The sequence below is a fragment of the Labrus bergylta genome, chromosome 11, assembly GCF_963930695.1.
Source record: "Labrus bergylta chromosome 11, fLabBer1.1, whole genome shotgun sequence".
Classification (NCBI taxonomy): Eukaryota; Metazoa; Chordata; class Actinopteri; order Labriformes; family Labridae; genus Labrus; species Labrus bergylta.
This window is the reverse complement of record NC_089205.1, coordinates 10,485,125-10,499,002: the sequence shown is the minus strand read 5'-3', so window position 1 is coordinate 10,499,002 and position 13,878 is coordinate 10,485,125. Positions and strand designations below refer to the sequence as shown.

The 13,878-nt window shown below is 43.9% G+C and overlaps 1 protein-coding gene across 2 annotated transcripts; it reads left to right on the top strand.

The window, feature by feature from the left end:
- The first annotated feature begins 1,307 nt into the window (after positions 1 to 1,307).
- nlrx1 (NLR family member X1) lies at positions 1,308 to 12,397 on the top strand. 2 transcript variants are annotated; one of them, XM_020642881.3, is made up of 12 exons: positions 1,309 to 1,510; positions 2,577 to 2,627; positions 3,623 to 3,738; positions 4,769 to 5,162; positions 5,332 to 5,563; positions 7,008 to 8,175; positions 8,556 to 8,739; positions 8,989 to 9,084; positions 9,611 to 9,697; positions 10,789 to 11,040; positions 11,139 to 11,349; positions 12,039 to 12,397. In XM_020642881.3, exons 2-12 carry the CDS (start codon positions 2,611 to 2,613, stop codon positions 12,177 to 12,179), a joined length of 2,898 nt encoding a protein of 965 aa, XP_020498537.2. In that variant the 5' UTR covers positions 1,309 to 1,510; positions 2,577 to 2,610; the 3' UTR covers positions 12,180 to 12,397. The 2 variants fall into 2 exon arrangements, with proteins under 2 accessions (XP_065816119.1, XP_020498537.2); XM_065960047.1 differs by lacking the exon at positions 9,611 to 9,697 and having other exon boundaries at positions 1,308 to 1,510.
- Positions 12,398 to 13,878: the final 1,481 nt, after the last annotated feature.

The window sequence follows — 13,878 nt, the reverse complement described above, 5'->3', positions numbered from 1 at the left end:
AAGAAACCAACTGGTAGGATATTATATAATGTCTTATCCTACTGCAAGTGTAAATCATTTTTACCTTGTATAACAGTTACTGTAAGCCTCCGGTTTCTAATATGTAACTGTATTTTGTCTCTCTAAGGATTCAACATCTACTTCCCTCAGAGGGCAGAGGAAAGCACCTACTGTTCTGTAAATGAAGAACAGGAACTTGCCAATTTCAACATAGTGATTGCTGACAATGAAATACAACCTTTACTGCAGCAATTCTGTCTCTTTCTTCTTCTTTTCATAAACCATGCATTCTATAAAGCTACTCTGATATATTTATTTACCATTTTGTACCTTTTGCACAATTTAGAATTTATTACTGTAAATATTCTTAATCTTATTTTTACCTCATTTTATTTGATCTATTTTACCTTATTTTGGTTGTATTGCACTGCGGGACGGAGACAAATGAAATTTCGATTCCACTGTATGTCTGGCATATTTTGAAATTGACAGTAAAGTTGACTTTGACTTTGAAAAACAAAAATATGGGTAATTCCTTTTTTGTTTTGAATTCCTGCAGCAAAAGAAACAAAATACATGCATTTACTTAACCCAACAAAACAGAAATGTAGAGAGGCTTCAAAGAAAATGCAGCGCTAAACACAATCTATGATCAGTACATTATACTGTCTATTGTATAAGGGCAGACCTGACACATGATAATGCAGTTTCTGTTATTCCATCTGATGTTAGTGTTTTTTATGACATTGTGCTATGATTGACTAAATGTTCCTGTTGAAAGTCAACATGTGTTAGTGTTTTGGAAGATTTTTTGATTTTAAGACATGCTTACAGTGTTTTAGTGGGTATAGTGTAATGTGTTTGTGTATTATTGTATTTTGAAAATGAGTGTTAGAGTTTAGTTTACAATGGGTGGTTTTGAGCATGAAATTAACTGTTTTGCCAATTTTGTGTTTAGAAAAATTGTTTTTGAAAAAATCTTCATAGCAATCGAAAAAAAATGTAATTATAATATATTAAATTATCATTATATCATTAAAGTTAAAGTTTTTATTTAAGTGGAAGAAAAAAGATAATTTAATGTGTATTTTCTGTAAATAGACAAAATAATTTAGATTGAATAATTTTAAATGTTTTTTATTTCAGTCTTTATTATTTAATATATATATTTTATAAATAATGTTTAACTAAATGGGGGCTTTAGAGAGCTTCTTACTCCGGCACGGCAAGGGGCGAAAGTCTTTCAACACGAGCTGACTACTTTTAAAGTAAACGAAGAAGAAGAAAGAGGTGACTTTTATTGTGAAGCGGTATTTCCGGGGTACAGTTTCTCAGCATCGACCAACCTCAGCATAACATCTGACACAAATCTAACAGCTGATCAGATCAGATTTATTTTACCGACAGAAACCGTTAATAATTCAAACTACAGACGGAAGTAAAGTAAACGTTAATGACCGGAAACAGAGACCTACAGGAGACAGGACGCAGCGCGACAACACGTTAGTGTGTAAGTTTATGACTCTTTATTTTACTCTTATTTCTTACTTTAATAATCACCTGTTTGCACCTCTCCGCTCTTAGCTGGCAGGCTAACAGCTGTAGCATAGTTAGCTCATTCATACATTCTGTTCTGTTTATATATATAGCTCGAGGTCACTTGCTGTGACGTCATAATCAACATAATAAAATACTGTAAATAATATGTTTTTATTATAAATAATAACAAGCATAATAAAATACTGTAAATAATATGTTTTTATTATAAATAATAACAATCATAATAAAATACTGTAAATAATATGTTTTTATTATAAATAATAACAAGCATAATAAAATACTGTAAATAATAATATGTTTTATTATAAATGATAAAATAATAATAAAATACTGTAAATAATAATATGTTTTATTATAAATAATAACAATCATAATAAAATACTGTAAATAATAATATGTTTTTGTTATAAATAATACAAATAATAATAAAATACTGTAAATAATAATATGTTTTATTATAAATTATAAAAATAATAATAAAATACTGTAAATAATATTAATGTTTTTATTATAAATAATAACAATCATAAAATCAGGCTGTAACTGTGAATCATATTTTTTTATATTCTGTCTATTTGAAAACATTCAAAGTTTAATTATGATGTCAAAAGGGTGTCTGTCGGACTTTCTGTACCTTTAAATTGAGGGGAAACTCTTGAGGCTGGAAATGAAGTGTCACAAACTGCAGTTCCTTCAGTGTCCACTTGAGGCTGGCTTCAGCAGTGAGTCCATGTTAAAGCTTCACTGTATGAAACACGTTTCTGTTTTTTGACGTGATGTCTCCGGGGGTAGAGCAGTTACCACCACTACGACCCTCATCTCTTCACATTGTTCACCTTGCACCTTTTCAAGGCGCGATGTTTAGGGAGTAAAGAAAAACGAGCTGGTTAGAGTCAAATCTAATGAGGATGCACGAGGTGAACATGCACACATCCAAACATCTCTCCTCAGAGCGCACTCTCTCCACAAGCCGCCTTTAAGGGCCTTTAAGTTTGTATGCTAACTGTTTTCCACAGAGCGCCCCCTGACATCAAGAGACAGAACTGCAGGATGAGCTCACTGCAAAGGTAAGTTACCTGTTCCTGATGATCCTGAGACTCAGAGATCAGCTGACTAACAGATCTGTATGAACCTCACCTGAGCATGTTAACACTACACACATCTGGGACTCTAGATTATAGACGAGGTGACATCAAAGCTGTGACTCTAGTTTATAGACAAGGTGATATAGAAGCTGTGACTTTAGATTATAGACAAGGTGACATAGAAGCTGTGACTCTAGTTTATAGACAAGGTGACAGAAGCTGTGACTCTAGATTATAGACATGGTGACAGAAGCTGTAACTCTAGTTTATAGACGAGGTGACATAGAAGCTGTAACTCTAGTTTATAGACAAGGTGACATAGAAGCTGTAACTCTAGTTTATAGACAAGGTGACATAGAAGCTGTTACTCTAGTTTATAGACAAGGTGACATAGAAGCTGTAACTCTAGTTTATAGACAAGGTGACATAGAAGCTGTAACTCTAGATTATAGACGAGGTGACATAGAAGCTGTGACTCTAGATTATAGACAATGTGACAGAAGCTGTGACTCTAGTTTATAGACAAGGTGACAGAAGCTGTGACTCTAGTTTATAGACGAGGTTACTTAAAAGGTGTGACTAGTTTATAGACAAAGCTGTGACTCTAGTTTATAGATGAAGCTGTGACTCTAGTTTATAGATGAAGCTGTGACTCTAGTTTATAGATGAAGCTGTGACTCTAGTTTGTAGATGAAGCTGTGACTCTAGGTTAAAGATGGGCAAACAGGAAGAAACACGTCTTAGACAAGCTGCTGCTGCTGGGTTTAATCTTTTATGCTGCATAAATGTCAGTGCCTTGGAGGTATGTCACTTTACCTGCTGCAACCTGCACACAGCCTTAAAGCAGCCGTTATCTCTGCCAGGTGAGTTCTCTGTCTCTGTGATTGTAGTGACCTTTACAGCTTGTCTCTGCAGATCTGCTTCATATAAAAACTGTGAAAAACAGGTCACACCTGTGTCTTTGTTGTGTTTTGTAGGCGTCAGCTGAGTCAGCTGCTGGCAGTATGGAGGCTGAAGAGCAGGGTGGAGGTTTCACTGTGGCCGGCTGCTACCCATCACTGCAGGACCCTCTGCAGCACCACCACACAACCAGGTAAGGGTTAGGAGGTGTGTGACTGTAACGTCTGCAGCAGGTAAACAGACTGTAACGTCTGCAGCAGGTAAACAGACTAACGTCTGCAGCAGGTAAACAGACTGTAACGTCTGCAGCAGGTAAACAGACTGTAACGTCTGCAGCAGGTAAACAGACTGTAACGTCTGCAGCAGGTAAACAGACTAACGTCTGCAGCAGGTAAACAGACTGTAACGTCTGAAGCAGGTAAACAGACTAAAGTCTGCAGCAGGTAAACAGACTGTAACATCTGCAGCAGGTAAACAGACTGTAACGTCTGCAGCAGGTAAACAGACTGTAACGTCTGAAGCAGGTAAACAGACTGTAACGTCTGCAGCAGGTAAACAGACTAACGTCTGCAGCAGGTAAACAGACTGTAACGTCTGCAGTAGGTAAACAGGCTGTAACGTCTGCAGTAGGTAAACAGCTTGTAACGTCTGCAGCATGTAAACAGACTGTAACGTCTGCAGCAGGTAAACAGACTGTAATGTCTGCAGCAGGTAAACAGGCTGTAACGTCTGCAGCAGGTAAACAGACTAACGTCTGCAGCAGGTAACAGACTGTAACGTCTGCAGCAGGTAACAGACTGTAACGTCTGCAGCAGGAAAACAGGCTGTAACGTCTGCAGCAGGTAAACAGACTAACGTCTGCAGCAGGTAACAGACTGTAACGTCTGCAGCAGGTAAACAGGCTGTAACATCTGCAGCAGGTAAACAGACTGTAACGTCTGCAGCAGGTAAACAGGCTGTAACGTCTGCAGCAGGTAAACAGGCTGTAACATGTGTTTAACATAACAGCACGTAGAATAGACGGAGGCAGCAGGTTCTGTGTTCTGTGTCTTTAAATGTCTCTTTTCATCAGGGTCGGCGTCTGTGATGTTACCTTTGTTTCTGCCTCTTTTATTCTAAGAAAAGTATATAAGTAAATAAGTATTGGTACATTTAGTGAAACATTAACAAGTCAGCAGGTGTGAATCCACTTAAAGATCCCCACCCCTGTTTTTGTACCCCAGGAGACCCCATAGAGGTCCACAGGAGGAAACTGTTCCTGTGGTTCAGTCACCTACCCCAGGAGGAGAAACAGTTTGGGGGTTACTTTAGTCCAGAGACCATGCACGTGGACCCCCTGATCCTGGAGAGAAAGACCGAGGACAGAGCAGGTCTGCACTGCTCCCCACTCCAAACACAAGGTCCCTCCACACCCTCGATCACCGTGGAGCAGCTGTTTGACCCCGCCGCCTCCTGCTGCGAGGGCCGGGGCCTCAACGTGCTCCTGTACGGGGCTGTGGGGACAGGGAAGAGCACGATGGTCAGGAAACTGGTCCTGGACTGGTGCAGAGGGACCACCCTGACCCAGTTCAAGCTGCTGGTTCCTTTCTCCTGTGAGGACCTGGGACAGCTGGCAAAGTGAGAGAGGAGGTTATACGGTTTAAATAATGCAAATTACATAGAGTTAGATATTATAACTGAAAGATATTCAATATAATATAAGATAAATAATCATATTATATATCAGTAATATAAGAAGATCACTTACTGCATCGTAGGGTTCATCTGTAGCCCCTCCCCCCCACAGGGCCAGCTCCTTACGGGACCTGGTGAGCAGGAAGTACCTCCACCTAAGGAAGCACCCCCTGCTGAGCGGCGAGGGGGAACAGGCCAAGGACGTGCTCTTCCTCTTCAACGGGATGGAGAAAATGAAGCTGGACTTCAGGATCGGAGCCTCAGAGCTCTGCAGTGATCCCAACGAACCGCTGCCTCCAGGTGTGCTTGTGGTCAACCTGCTCAGGAAGTACCTGCTGCCTGAGGTGAGTCCCGAACCCAGAGTCATTCTGAGAGCTGATTGGATGGCCACATATGATCAGGTGTCTGTCATTGTGTAAAAAGCAGCCATGAGCGCCTCTAGTGGAGGTTTGCCCAAAGTGACTTTTTGTTTTTAATGTTGCAGCTCATCATACAAACAATTAATTCTCCTCAACTGGAGCGGTCACACAATATTTAATTTAACATCCAGAAAACATCCTTTAGCAGGGAGATACTGCTGCGTGTGTGTGTGTGTGTGTGTGTGTGTGTGTGTGTGTGTGTGTGTGTGTGTGTGTGTGTGTGTGTGTGTGTGTGTGTGTGTGTGTGTGTGTGTGGTGGCATGTTAAAACATATTTGGCAGCAGGATATGCCCTGTCTCCTTCTCCCAGGAGTATTTGTTTTTTGGAGAGCTCACTGAGCTCTTTTAAATCTGTGATGACAGAGTTCAACTTGTTAAAATAAAAGTTCCTTGTTTCATTAAACGTTTTACAATGTAGGAGAAAGTGCATCTCTGTCTCCACCTCACCTGTCCAACAGTGACCACATATTCTGTTTTCTTTTGGTTGCCATGGTTTTTGTGTCTTCCTGTCTGCTCATTCATCATCTTTGTTTAGGGCCAGATAACATTCCAATCTACTTTGGCTTTTAGTTTCTTCTTTCCAATGTTCCAGATTCTTTACATGTTGTTATGTGTTTGACTCTGATTGGTGTTTGAAGAGCAGTGTTGGTGTGAGGCTTCTCAGACTGGGTATGACAGGGGGCCGTTAGCCTCAGACTGGGTCTGACGGGGGTCCATTAGTCTCAGACTGGGTCTGACGGGGGACAGTTAGCCTCAGACTGGGTCTGACGGGGGACAGTTAGCCTCAGACTGGGTATGACGGGGGTCCATTAGTCTCAGACTGGGTATGACGGGGAACAGTTAGCCTCAGACTGGGTATGACGGGGGTCCATTAGTCTCAGACTGGGTCTGACGGGGGACAGTTAGTCTCAGACTGGGTCTGACGGGGGGCCGTTAGCCTCAGACTGGGTCTGACGGGGGACAATTAGCCTCAGACTGGGTCTGACGGGGGTCCATTAGTCTCAGACTGGGTCTGACGGGGGTCCATTAGCCTCAGACTGGGTCTGACGGGGGACAGTTAGCCTCAGTACTAACTGACATAGGGGACTCTTTTCTGGGCTCAGCTCTTGAGTCTGAAGGGCTTTGGAGTGGAGGGTGTCTGTGGGGCTGGATGTCAGGTGGTTCTAAAAGTTGAGTGTTCTCTTGTGAATGTTAATGATCAGAGGGTATCTGCCTAATTCTGCTCTGCATGCATGTGTTGGTGTGTTTCTGTGTACATGTAAAATGTGTCTGCAGAATTCAGCATGTAAAGATTCTGTCCCAACGTGTAAAGGTCTGATGACTGAGTGGACCCCATACTTAACTTATATTGGTCATCCTGTCTGTCACAGGCGAGCGTCGTGGTGACCACCAGGCTGTCCGCTCTGGACCGGATCCCTCAGAAATACGTGAGTCGTTATGCTCAGATCTGCGGCTTTAATGACCCGGACCGTCAGCGTGCGTACTTCACCAGCCGCCTCCTGCAGCAGACGGGTGAGACGGCACGAAACCACGAGGCTCAGGCGCTCATCGAGCTGCTGTACCTAAACCTGCAGAGAGAGAGCCAGCTGGGCGCCGCCTGCTTCCTGCCCTCCTACTGCTGGCTCACCTGTGCCACCTTACACTTCCTGCACTTCACCGACACTCAGGCGCCCATCCGCACGCTCACTGGCATCTACACCAGCTTCCTCAGACTCAACTTTGGGGGGGAGGTGCTTGGATCAAAGACAGGGACCAATGTTCAACTCCAGGAGAACCACAGTTCTCTGATGCTGTTCGTCGTCCGAACGCTTGGGAAACTGGCGTTTGACTGCGTGACGTACAAACGCACGTCGTTCTCAGAGAAGGAGCTGGAGCAGTGGATCGGAGGGGAAACCAAGACGGACGAGGAGCTGCGTCAGCTCACCATGTTCCGTACAGACGTGCTGGACTTCTTCCTGGCACCCTGCTTGGACAGCAGGAAACATTTACCCAAGGGTGACGGTGAGAACGACGAGCAGCGCTACGTCTTCGCTGTCCCAGCCATGCAGGAGTACCTCGCTGCGCTCTACGTGGTTCTGGGAGAGAACAAATCTGCTCTGGAGAAGCTGACCCGGCAGGTGTCTGTGGCCATCGGTCAGGCGAGCGAAGAGGTCAGCGCCGTTGTCAACATCTTCTCCAAGTTCATCCCTCTGAGGATCTTCGCCGTTTTCAACCTCCTGAAGCTGTTCCCGAAGCTCTACAACAAAATCAGCGGCTACAACAAAGGAAGCATAGCCAGGACGATGGCGTCCGAGATGTTCCGCACTGAGGACAGTCAGAACGAGGACGTCTTGGACCAGGTGGAGCAAAGCCTGCTGGGAGTCCATGGGCCGCAGCTGCAGCAGTACAGTGAGGGTCAGCCCTTTGAGCTCTACCCCATCTTTATGGGAGGACTGTTGCATTATGAGAACCGTGTCCTCCTTCAGCAGCTGGGCTGCAGCATTCAGAGCACCACTGTGGTCCAGATCACCCGAGTGCTCAGGAAGTACCTGGTCAGAGGTAAATGCTGTTATTCTGAGTCCTGTTCGTGCCGCGTGCTTTGATTTTAAAAGGCGTGAACACAGTTTAAAAGACATATCAAATTTAAAGATGGTTAACGCCACAACTATCTCACAACATAAAACACTAACAGTGCATTAACCAAACAGGCGTGATACCCTGAGTGAGACGCTACTGTGACATCAGAACGAACAGACAAACCAAAAAAGACAGAAACAGAGGCTGCACAAAGATTGTCTATGAAGTTGATTCAACATCTTTGTTTTGAATGTGCTGAGCCTTGAATGTAGAAAACAAAAACAAAGATATTTAATCTAATTTTGTTCTAGAGATGAATGGAGAAAACAAAAACAAAGATATTTAATCTAATTTTGTTCTAGAGATGAGTAAACCTCAGCCCCCGGAGGAGCTCATGGACCTGCTGGTTCTCCTGTACGAGTTTCAGAACCCCAGACTGACCGCTGAGGTTCTGGCCTCTATCAGGACCATCCGCCTCACCAACATCCGAATGACGTCTCTCAAGTGTTTCATCCTGAGCTCCGTGCTCTCATGCACACCTGCCAGGTACACTGTGGGCTCACACCTGTACAGCTGGGTGGTAATTAGTGGTTCTGAAGTGTCTGTGTCATCTGCTGATTGGTTAAAATTAGTCATCAGCTGATTGGTTCATAACAATGGTTTATTACATTTTTATTAACCAATCAGCTGTATGGGTGTGGCCCTGTTCGTTCCTTTAAAGGTGCTTTATATAAATAAAGTAATTATTATAACTCATGCGACACATCCTTAGGTGTGTTTTCTGTCTCTCTGTAGTTATCACCTGGACCAGATGGACCTGTCCTCGTGTCTCCTCACTCACGACCATCTGCAGACGCTGCGACCCGCCTTTAGACACGTGACCGACCTCAAGTGAGACTCTGACCCTGTGTGTGTGTGTGTGGGGGTCTATGTCTATGTGTGAATGTGTGTGTGTTTGTGAGTCTGTGTTATTGTGTGTGTGTGTTTGTTTGTGTGCGTGTGTGTTTATGTGTGTGTGATGAAATATTTGTAACTTCAGTCTCAGATTGTTAATCTTCTGCAGTATGAGCCTTGAGGTTCGATGACCCCCTGCTGATGCAGCGTGTGTGTGTATGTGTTTGGATGTGTGTGTGTGTTTGTGTTTGGATGTGTGTGTGTGTTTATGTGTGTGTGTGTTTGCGTGTGCGTGTGCGTGTGTGTGTGTGTGTGTGTGTGTGTGTGTGTGTGTGTGTGTGTTTGCATGTGTGTGTGTTTGCATGTGTGTGTGTGTGTGTGTGTGTGTGTGTGTGTTTGCATGTGTGTGTGTGTTTGCATGTGTATGTGTGTTTGCATGTGTGTGTGTGTGTGTGTGTGTTTGCATGTGTGTGTGTGTGTGTGTGTGTGTGTGTGTGTTTGCGTGTGTGTGTCTGGTCCTCAGCCTGCAGTTTAACAGCCTTGGTCCTGAGTCCTGCATCCTGCTGAGAGATCTGCTGCTCGACCCAAAGACCTCCATCAGATTTCTACAGTAAGACTTTTTCAACCAATCCTCTCTGTTAGCGTACCAGAGGACTCGTTTCCTTTCTCCGCTTCCTGAAACCCGCCCCTCCACCTGTCAGTCTCCTGTCTCCAGACTGTCCTTACCTTCTCAAACAGGTTCAGGTCAGGTTTTTTCTGATAAATCTACTAAGAGATAAAGTGACGTATTTGACCCGTGTCTTTAAGGTCACTCAGCGTTTGGGTCATGTGATCGTGAATCAGGTGTTCACACTCACAGGGACTCTAAAGGTTTTTTAGGAATCTGAAGGTCTCTGTTACTTTGTGTTGGAAGACTAGACGATGCACGATGATGAACTGATGGAGGTCGTATTTTTTCTGTTTGTCGTCATGGAAACAGGAAGTGCATGATGACAGCTGTCGAGCTGACCGTAATAACTTGACCTTTAACTGACCTTTAACCTTTAACATTTCATTAAATCACTGCAACGTCCCCAAAAAAGAGTTTAAAGTGAATCAGTCAACTCTGAGCTGTCAAACGATTCACTCGTTAAAGCTGACTGATGATAATATCAGATATCTCTGTCTCTAAATGTTATTATTATACTCTACATGATGTTATTATACTCTAAATGTTATTATTATACTCTACATGATGTTATTATACTCTACATGTTATTAGACTCTACATGATATTATATAGTATGTCTCTGCATGATACATGATGTTATTCCTCTAATCTGCATGCTGCAGCATGTTTCTTGTTGCAGGAGAACTTTTAGGAGCTATGAACAGAAATCCTTGATTCTTTATTATGACTTTGAACGTTGAAGGTGTCATCCCATGAGGCCTGTTTTAATTTAAATATCAAACATGACGAGTAAACCAAAACTAAACATAAGCCATGAATCAGTGAACTGTCACCTGGCAGAGGGTTTTTATTGTGAAGCAGCTGCAGGAAGTACATAAATCACAGAAACTAATTTCATAGAGACTCATGAAAAAACCTCAGACAGAACTTCACTTTCGGTTCAGACAGACTGAAGGTTTTTCTAGATCCAGCGGCCTCTTTGTGCTGTCGTCTGTTTGGTGTCTCATTACCCCCGTGTGATATTTCTGCAGACTGTGTGACAATCCTCTGCTGGAGTCGGGGGCCCGCACCCTGCTGGAGGCCCTGCCAGAGAACCAGAGCCTGACCCACCTGTCACTGATGCACACGGGACTGGGGGACGCGGGGGCCCTGGAGCTGGCTGACCGGCTGCAGAAACATGCAGGGCTGCAGGAGCTGAACGTGGCATACAACAATATCGGGGACAACGCCGCCCTCGCTCTGGTGGACGCCTGCAGGGAACATCCCAGCATCCACACCTTGCAGTGAGCAGACCTGCGAGAATCGCATTTTCTAACCGGATAATTCTGAAATGTATTTTTATGAGCTCAGAGAGACTGACTGATCTGGTGTCTGTGTGCAGTTTGTACCTGAACCCTCTCAGCAATGTGGGGAAGCAGTCCCTTTATGTACGAGGCGTTCCAGAGAGTCAGGGGGGCAGCGGGCGGCGGGTCCGAGTCCTGGCCTCAGTCACCGAAGGTTCTGACCTGTCAGAGGACTGGCACCCGATCCTCAGCGTGATCCGAGAGAACGCGTCCTCCTGGGACCGAGAGCGGGTCGAACAGCAGCTCAAGGTAAAATCAGGGAGAGGGGGGTGAAGGGGATTTATGAAGGAGAGAGGATTGAAGTACGTCTACAAGCTGGTGAGGGTCACTGTCTCTGAAGGACTTGTCAACATGTTCAAGGTTTTTAGCTGCAAACAAACAGGTTTGTGCTGCAAGACAAACAGAATGAGTCAGGGATGTAAAGATGAATCGTATATATACATGATGATGATAAATCAATTCAAAGGAGTCAAGGTTCACATCGGTACTCTGAAAAATGAAACAATAATATGGTTAGCGTCAGCAGATGCAGAGCAAGATTTAGAAATTGAGGACGCACCACCATCTTTTAAATTGGAGGTGTGGAAGCATTTTGGCTTCCCCGAGACAGAAAAGAAAAGGTGAGAAGATAACAGACGAGACAAAAACTGTGAGCAAAAGAAGACAGGGAAGTACACAAAGAGCACAACCAACATGATGCAGCATTTAATCATCAATCACCTCCCCTTGTTGAGAGAAAAAAAACGATCAAACCACTCTGACGATCAGGTTAGAGCCCCTAAAGGAATCTGTTTCAGTCATCCTCTGTCTACTGTCTCATTTTGTAAAATAAGAGAGAATGGTATCGTGAATCGTGTCTTGAGTTGTGTGAATGGTTACATCCCTAGTATGGCTGCATTTTGCCCCTAAAAGTCTCAGGCTCCACCTCCTCTGTGCAGGTGTTCCTCAGGGACCTGGAGTGGGGCCGGCAGCAGCAGCAGAGTCTCTGGAAGAGGCTTCACTTCCGTCGGGTGGAGAAAGGAGTCCGACAGACGTTACGGATGCTGGAGAAGGACAAACTACCTCCAGCCAGAAAGTAACCAGGAGAAAATTAATCAGCAGAGAGACTTTCAGACCTCCACAGTCTCTAAACTGGTCCAGGTCCATGGCCACGTCAGTTTCAGACTTCAGACCCAGAACATTAGCTGACCTCTGATCAGCTGATTATCAGCTGAGTGTAATAAAAGTGAGACTGTGTGATAATAAAAACGTTTCTCATTTAAAGCATCATCAATAAAAGTCTCTGAGATAAATCACAGCTCCTGACTCTTTTCTTCTTCTCCAGCTCATAGGGAAAGATTTTATTTTTTATTTGAATGAAAGACCAACGTTAGAGCTTTTTATGACCGACATGTCACTTAGAGGAGGACCCTAATCAGAGTAGGACCCTAATCAGAGTAGGATCCTAATCAGAGGAGGACCCCAACTCAGAGGAGGACCCTAATCAGAGTAGGACCCCAACTGAGAGGAGAAGCCTAACTCAGAGGAGGACCCAAACTCAAAGGAGGACCCTAACTCAGAGGAGGACCCTAACTCAAAGGAGGACCCTAACTCAGAGGAGGACCCTAACTCAGAGGAGGACCCTAATCAGAGGAGGACCCTAACGGAGAGGAGTACTGTTAGTACGAATTTTCATGAAATTCATTAATCTTGTAACTTCGTGAAATGTATTAATCAAGTCTGCCTACCACCTGTTAACACTCCTACCTTTAGGTGTCTGAAGCTGTAACCTTATATGAGCGAAGCACCTAAGTAGTAGCAGATCTATGTTTGGATAGGAGCCAAGCATATGTTGTCAGCAACTGTTTGCTAGACAGAGAGTCTACAGTTGTTACGTATACAAATCAGTGTCATGTCATCTTTATTGTTTTATGGTGATGTACCCAAATGGAAAGGAATTTGGGGGTTGCACCTTTTTGACAGAATATAAGCAGCACTGTGAACACTGTTACTTTGTCAGCACTTTGTCAGTCAAGTGATTTGGAAGCATGCTTGTTTGATGAAGTTGTCTGACCTCGGCCGATTAAAGGGTGTTATAATCTCCAGTCTGTTTCACGATTTCTTCATTGGATTTATACAAACAGAAACAACCCTCACCTAACAAGCTCCCAGTTACTGCTCGCATCAAATTTAAAACTCTGCTGCTCGCTTACAAAACAGCAACAAAAACGGCTCCTCCTTACTTTAACTCTTTCATCCAGGTCTACTCTCCCTCCCGCCCACTACGCTCTGCCAATGAAAGGCGTCTGATCCAATGAAAGTACCCTAATCAGAGGAGGACCCTAACGGAGAGGAGTACCCTAATCAGAGGAGGACCCCAACTCAGAGGAGGACCCTAATCAGAGTAGGACCCCAACTGAGAGGAGAAGCCTAACTCAGAGGAGGACCCTAAAGGCCTTTTCACATTGAGTCCGGTTTTTCCGGATGCGTTTCCAAAGAAACGTTACGCACAGACAGCTTGCACACTGAGTCGCTGCGTTTATTTTTCTACTACTTCCGAAAATTTGCAGTATGAGACACAATGCCTCGTACGCAAGGCTTTGATATTTCCTCCCACATATCCCAGACTGTTGGATATTTCCTCCCTCATATCCCAGACTGTTGGATATTTCCTCCTGATATTCAGATTTATTAAGGGAGTCGGTTTGGGACACACTTTTGATAATCTTGAATATTCCATTTATTGCCTCTTTCCTAGCAATCTTAAATTACCCAGCAATCGGTATCCTTCTTTTGTGT

Coding starts and splice junctions, on each gene's coding strand:
- nlrx1 (XM_020642881.3), top strand. Junction 9,698..10,788: donor ACCTCCATCAGATTTCTACA/GTAAGACTTTTT, acceptor ATATTTCTGCAG/ACTGTGTGACAATCCTCTGC. Junction 11,350..12,038: donor GGGTCGAACAGCAGCTCAAG/GTAAAATCAGGG, acceptor TCCTCTGTGCAG/GTGTTCCTCAGGGACCTGGA.